The sequence below is a fragment of the Ostrinia nubilalis genome, chromosome 22 (genome assembly GCF_963855985.1).
Source record: "Ostrinia nubilalis chromosome 22, ilOstNubi1.1, whole genome shotgun sequence".
In the NCBI taxonomy this organism is placed as follows: Eukaryota; Metazoa; Arthropoda; class Insecta; order Lepidoptera; family Crambidae; genus Ostrinia; species Ostrinia nubilalis.
The window spans coordinates 12,116,564-12,130,822 of record NC_087109.1 but is presented as its reverse complement, the minus strand read 5'-3'; the positions used below and the strand labels follow the sequence as shown (position 1 = coordinate 12,130,822).

General features: G+C 41.2%; 2 protein-coding genes across 2 annotated transcripts in view; one reads left to right on the top strand and one right to left on the bottom strand.

The window, feature by feature from the left end:
• The window catches only part of LOC135082631 (uridine 5'-monophosphate synthase-like), a 201,616-nt gene that overhangs the window by 176,109 nt on the left and 11,248 nt on the right, over positions 1–14,259 (bottom strand). The window lies entirely within an intron of this gene.
• Positions 10,474–12,854, top strand: LOC135082655 (uncharacterized). The gene is made up of 2 exons (XM_063977446.1): positions 10,474–12,554; positions 12,641–12,854. Exon 1 carries the CDS (start codon positions 10,642–10,644, stop codon positions 12,394–12,396), a length of 1,755 nt encoding a protein of 584 aa, XP_063833516.1. The 5' UTR covers positions 10,474–10,641; the 3' UTR covers positions 12,397–12,554; positions 12,641–12,854.

Sequence of the window (14,259 nt, the reverse complement as noted above, 5' to 3'; positions counted from 1 at the left end):
TATTAAATAGTTCTTACAAATCGTCAAATATTTTGCTCTTAAGGAGCCTCTACATGTCTCATAATCTTTTTACCCTACCAGCGCTTCGAGACCAACATTTGGCAAGTGCTGAGAAGAAGCGCCGCAACAAACTCAGTCACCAGTCTGCCGGTTAATATAAATAAATAGAAAAAGCAGTAGTAGGTACATTTGATTCAGGAGCAGTACACTGAATTTACCACGCATTCTTGTATGGTGTATCTTATAAGAATGGGTATACAAAATTACGTGGTGTATTAAACAAGGTAGTAACGTGCTAATATCTAGACTTACAGATTAAGATACTCAAAACAGGTCGCACTGATGAAATCAGCGGATCTGACGAAATAAGAAGAAAATTGAAGATATCTTCATTTGTACGCACTCTACTGCTTTTACGGGAATTGCCTACAATGCTTCTTCAGGTCGGCCCATGGCCCATGATCTGATCTCAACATTAGCCAAAGGGGATGGAATAGGATCCCTGTTCGGGCGCCATGTAAATTAGAAAATTGCCGGGGCAAAATAAAAGTAAATTTTTGGTAACCATAACAATTTATTGTGTATTTACTAAATACATCCAAAAAGAAGAAAAATATTTATTAGAAGGGATGGGTCGTTGGGCCGTTTGGCTGGTACCATTTACTTAAGTTAAATTTAAAATTAACGCGCGGTCTACTTCACCACACACCGCTCGGCTCAACCAAACCTTTACACCCGTTGTGTGCAGCAAGTAATTTGGAAAGAACCATTTTGCGAATTATAAGAAGAAGGAGATGTCGATAATAATTTATTACGCGTGTGTATTTGACGCTTGAATCTTTAAACGCGCTGAGCGAACTATAGTTCCGAGTAAAATTGGGATTAATTTCCAATTGTATTTAGATAATTTCGTCCAAAATATATTCAAATTTTTCATGCAATTCAGCAACGCTCTGTTTTCGCTAAAAACTTTTGGTTCGATCAAGAATCAAAATTTGTAATATTTGATGGATTATGGACATACAGAAATACTATTTTGTAGATTTGCGTGGATTTATTGAAATCAATCAGAGCACAGTACATATCGGACTTCCTAACTGTGTTACCATCGTTGGTGGTACCATGGCCTTGTTTCACCAATAAGCAGGCCGAACTTAGTTTTAAAGCGATCTTGAATACTTTTCTTTCTAGAATATTTCAATTCTTACTCAGCTTTTCCTCTTACTGACCATTTCTTCGTATCAAGTCTGTACGAAATGTGTAAAAGGCATTCCATTAGGTTTATACGCGCATGCAGCGAAGACATTCCCAATTCTGACATATCGGCAGAAGTTTGTTCCTACTTGTTTCAAATCATTCATTTCCATTGGTTTTGCTAAGCAAATGACAGTATTTGACTTCGCTTCGGAAATAAATAAATAAATAATTTAATTGATTAATTCATTTTTAATTGTAAATTCGCTTCGGAAAGAAAAGTACAAATCTTAGCATCAACCATTGGCATCAGAAGTTGATGCTGAACTGTGCTCTTATACTCGATTGGACCCTGGAGAGATCAAAATTTTAAAGAACTTTAAACAATCGAATTGCCTAATGTGGGAATCGAACCCACGACTTGGGCAGTATAGACAGTAGACACCTGCATTGTGCCTGCATAGTGGTCTCCTCGGAGGTCATCGCCACGGCACTCTTGGCCAGGCCTGTATCTGATGGCTCCTCCGTCGGATCAGATTAATACTCGGTTAGACACATCCTCAATGTCACAATCGTAAAATATCCTCCAAAACATCCAGTCCAAATCACCGATGTTCGCTCTCCCTCGCCGGTCCCCTGCATGTCCCCCCGCCGATCATTCCTCTGCCCGAGCTGCCTGACATGGGGACCAAGCTGACTGGACTTGTGAAAAATTTACAAATTAATGAGCTGAACTTTAAATATATCCATGATAATCTTTAAAACAATCAAGAAGCAAGCCGGGCTTGTTGCTGCAATGGGAACAGAAAAATGTTGCAGCTTTTATTTCTAAACAATACCCGCAATCAATTTATGCAAATAAACAATTATTCTATTCTATTCTATTCTAATCTTTGCGTTATGTAACACCTTTGTCATTTTAGGTAAATGTGACCTGTATTTTCCATTTCCGCCATTTTAGGTAAATTTTTGATATCTCCGCTATTAGAGTTGCTACGTCGTGTGCAGGCTCTGGTCGACTACGGGAAACCTCGAGAACTTAGGCTGTCTGTCTGCGTTTATTAATTTACGAGTAACATTTATACGAAAATCATAAACATCATAAATTATTACATATTTGAATTGGCTGACTATTACATAACGTATGCCTTCAACATCATGACTTGCATTACATGTGTTATAATTTTTGTATACCACCTCGTGGATTTGTTATAACGGGAATAATATGACAGCATCTAGCTGATCGTGTCAACACCTTTCATATATTTATTATATTCATGGACAACTCTGTGTTTCGACTTCTTTTATTTGTATAATTTACGAAGTTAGAATCGTGCCCAGTAGAAATCATGAGAACCGTTCTTTTATCTCTTTAATTAGAGGCACATACCCTACGCGATAATTCGGTATAATTACCGCGTTTGGACTTCGTTTTTAGGCAACTTGGTCGTTGTAAAGTGCCCGTGTAATATTTTTTTTTTGACAATAGATTATCTGCAAGAGAAACGCTATTATAAAAATTGTTTATGTAGAGTAATGAGTGTTCTGCGTATAAGTAATCCTCCATTCACATCATTACTACTTATCTGCATGACCTTTTCCTCGGAGGAGAACCTCATGTGATGCGCAATACATATGAATATTTTGCGTCATTCCTTTAGTGTCTGTGAGGACATAACTAACACCATATTTATGCCTTTTACCTTGAATGTATTGTCTAATCTTTAAACGGCCGCGCCACAAAACTACTACTAACACTTTCGTCAATAGTCAGATTTCATATAGCCTGTGAAATAATAATACATGATAATAATTCTTCCTAAAAAGCTATCGAGTAAGTCGACCCCACCCATATGACTATTATTCAATAATTGCTTTTGGATGGTATATCAACTTTTTCTTTTTGTCAAATCTTTTCACATGCATCGCAGGCTCTGCTCCTACATAACTAGATCATAGTTACTATTTTGTTGTCTTTCCATGCAACAGTTGATAAATCAATTCCCTCATACGATGTTGTTTTTTCTGCATAAGTACCCCTAGGAGTACTCTTTTTCATCATCTCTTTTTTATCTGGTAATTTTTTGTTAGGAATTCTATTTTGTTGTATGCTGCCAAGAGAATGAATTCCTTGCTTGGCCAAATAAATTATGTGTAAAAATTATCAAATTCTTTGTAATATTAGCTTTCCAATTCTCGGGGTTTCTTCTTCTTTTACGAGCCTTGCCCGCACTTGCTTTTGTTACATAGACCTCCATAGCTATCCAAATTCGAAGATTTGCAATGGAATTGTCACTTAATTCAATATAAACACAAGAATAATGTTTAAAACTGGACGACACATTCGCATGGATTGTAAGGCAGCGGCCATGTTATTTTTCTGAAATCCTGCTCTCTGATTGGTTGGCGTAACTAGTATTTCTCACTGGTTGACATGTAGCTGTCTTTGATACCGGTATCGATTTTTGACATGAATTTGTTAGTAAAATGAATACGCTAAAGTGTGTGCAACTGACTAAACTAGATGGCGCCACAGTTAACTCATTTTATTACATTATGGCGTTTAGCTGCCTTTGATTTTATAGGCCTCAATTTAACTTCTATTATTTTTTATAATCTGCGAAGTCAGAATCGTGCCCAGTAGAAATCATAAGAACCGTTCTTTTATCTCTATAATTAGAGGCACATACTCTACGCGAATTATACCGTTTGGACTTTGTTTTTAGGCAACTTGGTCATTGTAAAGTACCCGTGAAATAAGTTTTTTTTTTTAATAGATTATCTGCAAGAGAAACGCTATTATAAAAATAGTTTATGTATAATGAGTGTTCTGCGTATAAATAATCCTCCATTAACATCATTACTACATCTGCATGACCTTTTTCTCGGAGGAGAACGTCATCTGATGCGCAATACATATGAATATTTTGCGTCATTCCTTTAGTGTCTGTGAGGACATAACACCATATTTATGCCTTTTACCTTGAATGAATTGTCTAATCTTTAAATGCCCTTGGCCCGCGCCACAAAACTACACTTTCGTCAATAGTCAGATGTCATAATAGCCTATGAAATAATAAGCCTAGAAAATCATGAAGTTCTTCTACGTTGATATCTCTCCAACTTGATATTCTGCTGTGCTGATTTGGGCTCTCCAAAAGCACTTGTATTTGGTGGGTATTAATGCGTTAAAAATAAATGAAAATAATCAATAGGGGTCTCAGCTAGTATGATGTTAAGGCCTCACGTTGGTGCATGAGAACGACGTCTTCGACCTCATAATCTAGTGGGTTTAAGTCGGGTGATCGAGCAGGTCATGTAATGGATACAATCGCTCGATCCATCGACCGCGGTAAGTTACCCTTACTTGACGGCTGTAGTTAGCTGGGCAACCGTCGTGTGCCACAGTGTACGCCGCTGCAACTGTTGGACGTCTCCCAACAAAATGGGCAGCTGGTTTTCTAGGAACTGTAAATAGTTTGCAGAATTTAGTGTCGGGGGCAGGACTTGGCATTTAAAATTCCCCGTCAGCAAATGTTTTTTGTATTGGTACTGTGATCTATCTTCTCGCATCGCATAGGGATTTAATCTCTGCCAGCTGTGCAAATAAACCAGTTGCATTTGCAGTTGCACCTGTGCCATGTGCCTGTGCATTTATCAAATAAGTTTGTTAAGTTTTGGCCTTGGTAGGAACATTTTATTTATACAGTGGCATCTTTTGTTGTTCTATTGTATATGCATAAATTATAATGGATGCAATTAAAGAGCCATTAGGTGTTTGGCATACACTCACCTCATGTGCCTTAGAAGCAGCACCACTAGGTAGAAAATCCTTCTGATACTTAAGCAACTCGCAGTTGTGAATATTTCTTTTCTTAGCTTCTGCTAAAAAATCATCTGAAGTTGTGTTAGTCGGTGAGGTACTTCTTTTTTCGACAACAGCTGCACGGTTGTATATTTCAGCGGCCATAGTAGGTTCTCCAACTGATGTAGTTTATTTGAAAGCAAGTTCTTCAGAACGGCGATGGACCCACATCAAAAATGCTACTGCATGCTTGCATCCCTGTTAGGTTATCTGAATATGAAACGATGAGCGATGTCCAAAATGGTTGTTAAACCAACCAACCAAGTTTGATAAACTTGTGTTCATTTTGGACATTGTAGGAGGACACCATTACACTTGGGTTTGACAACAGACCATAAAAAAGTACACAGTGGCGCCACCATGGACGTTTGTGACATTGGAATAATTGTTTAGTTATTACCCAGCTGAAGCTGCACAGTCATGGCATTGGCAGCTGATCGATGCTTACTTGCATGTGATGTCGACGAGTTGCCACGAATATTTTGGAAAAAAATATTTTTTATTTCTTTTAAAGTGAAATATGTCTTTTTAGCACCAACTCAACAGTCAGATTCCATTATGATATCCCATGTGGACTGATAAGCCTAGAAAAACATAAAATTCTCCTATGTTGGTATCTCTCCATCTTGATATTCTGCTGAGCTGAAGTGGGCTCTTCAAAAGCACATGTATTTGGTGGGTATTAATACTGTGGGGGCTAAATCGTATGCCACGAATCACACGAACACAAAATAGCGGGTTGAATAAGATGTTGTACAGCATTATTTGGAGAGAAAAAATCGCGGAAAATGGGCAAGTGAGGAATATAGCGACCACTTCGCGTCTTGAACACTACCGAATCAAAAAATACAAACGATATGGACACTCACTTGCAGCACATCAAGGGTCTTCTAACCGGTGTCCACTACGTGAAGATGAAACTTCATAACTTTCATTGGTGCATGGGAACGACTGAAGATGGCCCGTCTGTTCCCACACATGCTTCTCAGAGGAGTCGGCCGTCTGGTCTTCGACTTCATTCTCTTCCTCGGAAGAGGAGTAGGAAGAAGTTCAGCCGTCGTAAAGGGTTTCCGCCACACATTGGATTATTATGGAAGAAAAAATATTTCAAGATTGTCCTGGCTTATTTTGGGTTTGACGCAGACCATTCGCATTTATTTTTATTGCCTGTTCCCAGAGTAAATGATGTGGAGATCTTTTTTTAACACACCCTTTATATATTTTGCCCCTTCAGGTTCAGAATGTCCAATTCCCAATGTGGTTTCAAAATGTCCGGACATTCCGGGAATTGGACATTTTGAAACCGTTGGACATTCTGAACCTGAAGGATTTTGCCATTGGGAGTATGAAAACTGCTGCTATTTAGTGAATCAAATAATCTATCCATCAAAAGCACAAGGGGAATGAGGTCGCGGCATTCTAAAGGTATCTTGCGCTCAAGTGTTCAGTTGCGACAGCAACGCTATGGCTGAACACTTGAGCTGCAGTTTCAACCTTCATTTTTTTAATCTTGTCTTTATGAATATGTTCGTCAGTAAGTTTTTGTGCGACTCTCACTCATCTGCGGCATCAGTTTATCTGCGGCATACAGCAGTTCAAAATATTCCCATTTTACTTCTTTTTTTTGGTTTTGTTCATAATAAATTAAATCTTTATTTAAAAGATTGTTTCTCAACCCTTTTAGTAAATGAGGGACATCATAAATTGGTATGATAGATTTCCTATTCACATTGAATTGCCTGTACTTACATTCGATACCCTTTCTTAAATACTGATCCCTAGTTTCATCTAGGTACAAGTTCGTTTAAAACACTAACATTAGCTGTGCATTGGTCACATACTGTGGCTATAATTTGCAAACCGGTGGCTTGTACATTTTCTATGACTTCTAATACAATTTTCTTAAGAGCGTCATTTTTTAAACTGTTGGTCAAATAATAAGTCACCGGTTGTTTAAAATTGGCTACAATGCCTTTCACCATGAATGAACACCAAGACGTGATTCGCAATATTACGATCATTTGTGAAACCTTTTAAAGCGTCTTTTGCCGCATCATAATATTAGGTGTTAATGACATCTCGTCAAAGATTAGGGTGCATAACATATTTTGTCTTCGGTGTTCATGGTTTCTACTGTCTTTGCAATTTTATCAAAAATGATTTTATTAATTCCAGGCGTTATTTGAACTTTGGACAATAACATTTTTAAAGTCTTTTTCGATGGAAGTACAAAATCTTTAGACAATAAAGGATACAATTAGGACTTCTTTTATAATATGACAAGGCTATTATTTTTTCTTGTATTGAAAATCCTTTAGGTTTCTTTGCACTTTGGGTTTGCTGCATTCTTGTAAACAGCTTACCCACTCTCGTCATGTCCTTCGTGACCATTTGAAAAGCTGCATTTTCACTTATTTTTCTTGCATTTTCCAATCTGGCTTTGAGTGTTAATCCGCGTTTTTTCCGCACAGAAGCAAATACAAAATATAGCGTCCAAATCGCAAACAACACTAAACAACTAAAAAGCGTCCTGGCGCACAATTTGCTGAAGAGCAAGCACATGTAGTCTTCGCAAACTTGACCCGGTAAGAATTCAACACTTAAGCGGAGGAACTTACTGAAGCTCGACTCAACGCTAAGCAGAAAATACCAGGCAAATCACGATACACAAAATTGGTTTACAACAACATGCGTACACGCAGAGGTAAGTAGCCATTTTGTTTGATTTGGCGAATTTGACACTTCTTCTTGATTGAACTATTGAAGTGACATCACATACCATGTATAGTATGACCGGTTAAATGAGACCTCGCCTGCGGAACGCGGGGGCACAGGGGCGGGACGAGAACGGGGACCGTGCGGGGTGCGGGCGGGGATGATATAAAAAAGATTAAATTTCACTAGATAGTTCTCAAGATATGTGACGTCACAGTGAAGTGGTTAACGGTAAACAGGTGGTGATAAATTTTGTAAAATAAATTATTTTCTAATAAAGAAAATAAATAATTTTTAATAAAGTAAATAATTTATTTTATAAAATTTTAATAAAACAATTCATGTCGTATTTTCATGTAAAATTTATTGTGTGCAAGATGTATCCAAATTATTAATCAATCACTTATGTCCATATCAATGTTACTAGAACTTGAGTCTTCACTTTCAAAGCAGCCATCATCCGAATTGTCTGAATCATCGTGCACATTAATAATAAAATCAACAACGTCATCTAGAACTCCGTCATGTGCGCAGTATTCATCCTCGACTTTAATTACATGGTTAACACAACACAATGCTCCCACTTTTCTGCGGAATATTCAGCAAATAAATTTTCCAACATATTTTTTTCTGGTTCAAATTGGAGTCGATACTTTTTTCTGCTAGCTGTCTTTTAATATCACCCCAGACCAACTCAATTGGGTTCAGGTCTGGGTGGTAAGGAGGCAAACGCAGCACTTCATGGCCGTTTGATTTCAATAACTCATCAATTTTATATATGTCCTCTGTGTAATGGCTTTTAATTAATTTGGATAAATCATCCTTTTTTAATTTATCATCAAAAGGCACCTCATGTCGTCGTAGCCAATCTTGCATTTCTGGCTTGGTAGAGGCTATCGTCGGCTTTTTTTCTACTCTAACCGAATGATAAGCTGCATTATCCATTACTATTACTGAATTCGATGGAATATTAGGCATCAGCTTTTCATTTAGCCATTTACTAAAATTCACGAAATTCATTGTATCGTGATAATCACCTGTTTTACATTTGGATTTAAATATCACAAGTGCTCCATCGACAAATCGGGCGTAGCCACCACAATGTATGATGATCAAACGCTCTCCTTTACCAATATGATACAATACTCCGTGTTCATCCTTTGATTGCCAACATTTTGAAACGTTATGAGACGCATTGACATAAGTTTCATCAAGATATAAAATATGTCTTCCTTCTCTACGATACTTTTTAATAGTATTTAGATATTTCCACCTCCACGATGTTATATTTGGCTGTTCAATAAGGAGAATTTTCCTTGTTGTACAATTCTGGATACAGTCTTTTCCGATAGTCCAGTAACGTTTGCTACGGTTTTGTTTAACGGTATATCTTGTTGATATTCATCAGAATTTGGATCCAGTTTTTTTTTTTCTAAAATATTCATAAACGTTAAAAGCTATTTGCTTGCACTGACTATTAATTTCATCTTAAAAATGTTATCTCATGTATAGCCCTCAAAAAGCGTCCGTAACAAATAACACAAGCGTTCGCTAGCCGCATAGCCAGCGAAATGAATTTTGACAAGAATGCGTCTGCCGCCCGCACCCCGTACGATCCCCGTTTTCGTCACGCCCCTGTGTCCCCGCGTTCCGCAGGCGAGGACTCATTTAACCGGCTTACCTATAGTAGGTAGGCTCTTGGAACATTTAATAATAATTCAAAGTGATAAATCGTAATTATTTCGTAAAAAATAATTACATCACATTAAGATAATTTTCTTATAAAAAATATTTAATTCATTATTTTTTTATTAAATACAAAATCTTTGAAGAATGTAGAGTAATATAGACATCTATCGAAAAATTTTGTCATTACAAAAGAACCATTTTGAACATTTGACAAATGACGACACTAGATGGCGCTGTAATCAATTCTCAGAGCTGTCAAATGGAAATGTTTCATCTGTGACCCCCCAGGGTAGCATCGTCGCTAAGTTTATTTTCTAGGATTTTGCGGTACTTTTGCACTAAAACTGAAGTTGCATTTCAAACTAATGTCACGCCGTGTCTGTGGCCTTGGAGCATTTGCTCCACAAAAAACCGTTACACACTTTTATCGATATTTCTCACGTTTTACATCAGAATATGCCTCATGCTTACGTATTTAGCTAAAATGATAAATACCGCAACTAATAAAGGAAACATTTAGAGATTGGTAGTGATTTAGGTCACAAAAAAGTCACTGATTCGGAACTGACGTCGTTCATACCTAGGGTACTTTTGCATTCATCACAGATTTTTTCAATGAAAATTGCTAACAAACCTCACAAAGTATTTCATTCGTCACGCCGAAAGAAACGAAATGGCGGAATGAAAATAGAGTAACTTTAATGACAGATAACTTTTTATTTTCCTTCGAGGCCCTAGCCAAGGCATATATCATTATACAGCCCGGTTCGTCAGGAACGTACTGTAGTAATCTTAATGCAATCGAAAAAAAAAATGAGCGTGCAATGCCGCGAAATTTGAACTCATGTTTTCTGGATCATATGCTCCACGCCACAGACGAGGCCATTTTGACATTGGAGCATATGCTCCACGCCACAGTGAGGTGGAACTTTTAAAGAGTGAAGTTTATTGAGCGGTATTGGAAGTAGCACGTTATCGTATGCAGAGCTTATATCCAGAATAGTGGGGGGCAGAAGTTGCTCGCGTCCGTAGGAAACACCACCTTTTCCGAGGCCCACCCTACACGTGCCCCCTGGGTGGTGCCAAATGAGCGACAACGCCGAACAACAGGCGGCGGTTAAATAACCTGACCATCTGGTGCACCATAAACCAAGGAGGACTAAATCCCTCCTAAAAGCATGGCCATGTCACCTTGGGAAAGCGACATGTGTAATCCTCCCACCCCCTCCACCCTCCCCCCCCACACCTCAATAATCCTCACTCCTCCCCATCAACCCACTCCTCTCCAGTCTCCCACCCACCACACCCTACATAGCCGAACCGTGGCGGCGCATAACCACACCGGGCCCGCAAAGCCCTGGGGCACTAAATACCCCCTAAAAGCTCGCACCACACTTTCACCATGGGCAGGTGGCAGTGTGCGTTACTATCTTCCGCCCGCACACCTTATGATGGCAGACTTTAAAAATGTATTGCCCCAGGAGGGTACCACCGAAGGTGGAGAATCCCTCACCGGACCCAATCCGGTCTGTCCCACGTACTCTGGGGGGGACAAAGAATGCCACAAGCCAGGATCTAGCCTGGATTTAACATGCCTAGCAGAGGCGATCCCATCCACCGCGCCGGTCGACACCCTGTCGCCCTGGAACGTGGTGATGCACAAGCGGCCCAAGAAGGGCGATAAGAAGAAGCAGCAGGAGCAGCAACAACAACAACAGCAACGACAGGGAAGCAAACCGGCTCGTGTTCGTCCTAGCAGGCGAGCGAGACAGAAAGCCCGCCAGTCGCTAAACTCACAAACACCCCACGTGGCGGAAACGCAGCGTGAGAATCTGCCGTCCACCTCCAAGGTGTTGACCGATTCGCAGGGCACCACGAAGCAAAATCCTCCACCACCACCACCACCACCACCACCACCACCACCACCATCATCATCACTACCTCCTCCTCCCCCACCCCCACCTACGTTACCCAGTCAGGCGAAGGGTAAGGCTCCGGGAGGTTATCACGGTCGGCGGACTGCAGCGACGGCAACCCCTGCGCTTGAAAAGGCGCAACCTGGGAAGTGTGAACGCGCTTCAGCGAAGCGCGCCCGACTGGACGAAACCAGGTCTCCCAGGGGGGAAGCCAAGCGTGCAAAAACCGACGTGAGGCCAAAGCGGACGATGAGCTACGCGGATGCGAGTCAATCGCATCTGCAGATAGCGGTGACCACCGTCCCGCCGAGGGACCTCACTATGAGCCAAGCGGAGCGGATCCGTATTGCTATCGATGATAGAATCACGGATACTGCTCTAACCCCAGGCATGCATGCTCCGTCATTGCGCGGTCGTCCCTATCTTTATGAGGGGGCTTTCGCGTTTTGGTGCGAGGATGCAAGGTCCCGCGAATGGCTGGAGAACCAGGTGAAATCCATTCCCTCACCTATCCCGGACACAACCCTGACAGTTGTAAAGCTGTCAGAAGTAAGGAGGAAACTGAGAGCGGGACTTCTCCTACACAGCCACATTACCGACCCGGTGACGCTGCAAAAGGTTATCAGTAACCAAAACCCCTGGTACAAGGTGGACACCTGGCAGTGCATCAGCGCCTCGGTGACAGAGGGAGCAGAAGAAGCGGAGGAAGGTCTGTCGTCTAGGTACAAAGTAGTGTACCTGGTCCTGGGGATCCCTGAGGACCAAAAACAGACCATCCTCGATAGAGACCGTCGGGTATCACACCTGTCTGGTGGTGGCTACATCAGATTCTTCAGTAGCAAGGAGGAAGAATCGGAGGCCACCACCACAACCACAGCAGCGACGAAGGAGACGTCGACCCCTGAGCCTTCCACCTCAGCTCCCCATCAGGGTCAGAGCGAGTTGGAAAAAGCCTCGCCACTAAAGACGGAAGGAGGGACCAGCGAAGACGAAGATGGCCTCCTCAACAGTCCCTAAGTCCACCATCGACGTCATACAAACAAACCTCCAGCACAAACAAATAGCGGCGGCGTCACTACGCAGGGTGCTGGAGGTAAATAACAATAGGACCGTCGCCCTGATCCAAGAGCCCTGGATCAGAAACAACAAAATCTGCGGCCTAAACAACACAGGAGGTAAGTTACTAGTAAACACCTCCATTGATAAACCAAGAACGTGTATTTACATGCCGAATACGTTAAGCTGTACCATGTTAAATCAGTTCTGTTCCAGAGATGTCACCGCAGTGAAAACCGTGACAGAACAACAAACCCTAGTGCTAGCCTCAGTGTATATGCCAAGTGAGGATGCAGTTCCCTCACAAGAACTCACCGCACTGGTACAACACTGTAGAGAGCAGGCCTGGGGCTTGATCATCTCCGCAGACTGCAACGCACACCACCCGCTGTGGGGAAGTACGGATACAAACAAAAGGGGTGAGTTACTAACTGAATATTTATTCCAATCGAACCTGAACATTATGAACAAAGGAGCTGAACCCACCTTCGTAAGTTCAAGGTACCAAACTATAATAGATCTGACGCTGGCAACACATGAGGCGGCGGAACTGATTGAAGGCTGGCATGTGTCAAACGAGCCATCCTTTGCAGACCACCGACGCATATGTTACCAAATAAAAATGAAACTAACTGACCCTGTTCCATATCGTAACCCCCGTAAAACCGATATAACAAGGTATACCAAAATACTAACCAAAACACTTAACGATACACAAATGACAGATGTAACACTTAGCACTAACAATATAGAGCTAAACATACAACACCTCACAACTGCTCTAACGAAAAGCTACGTAGAGTCATGCCCAGAAGTTACTCCCAAAGTTGCGAACAAAGGTTCCTGGTGGGGGCCGGAACTTGAACGCCTTCGGAAAAAACTCAGGACACTTTTCAACCGAGCGAAAAACACCAGAACCAATGAAGACTGGAACAAATACAAAGAAGCACAGAAGCACTACAAGAAGCGGATCAGATTCCGTAGTAGAGAACACTGGCGCAATTTCTGTAGTAGCATAAACTCAACAAGCCAGGCTGCTAGGATTAAGAAAATCCTATCAAAAGGTGATCTCAATCTACTGGGCTTCCTAAAGAAGGAAGACGGCACCTACACGAACACGGAAGATGAAACAAGCACAATGCTGCTAAAAACACACTTTCCGGGTTGTAAGATCACATCAATCGCAAGGTGGCAGGATGAACAACAAAGCACACCGACAAACGAAGAGTGGAAAATCGCCAATAGTATAGCAACAGCGGATAAAGTAAAATGGGCGCTAAATAGCTTTCAACCCTTTAAATCCGCAGGACTGGACGGAATCTTCCCAGCGCTATTACAATGGCAAACAGCCCAAATACTCAAGTACCTAGTACAGATATACCGGGCATGCATAGCTTTCAAATACATACCCAAGCCATGGAGGGAAGCAAAAGTAATCTTCTTACCGAAACCGGGAAAAGAAGACTACACACAGGCAAAATCCTTCAGACCAATTAGTCTAACATCGTTCCTACTAAAAGGACTAGAAAGATTGGTAGACCGACATCTCAGGGATGGCGTGCTGAAAAGCAAACCACTACACCCCCAACAACACGCCTACAGGAAAGGCAGATCAACAGAGTCGGCTCTACACATGGTAGTACATAAAATAGAGTCGGCCATCACAAACAAAGCGTCAACTCTTGCTGTCTTCATAGACATAGAAGGAGCGTTTGATAAAACTATGCACAACAGCATAAACCACGCCCTGGAACAATTCAACGTAGAACCAGCCGTAAGAAGCTGGGTCACTGAACTAGTTAGTAAAAGGGCGGTTCAGGTGGT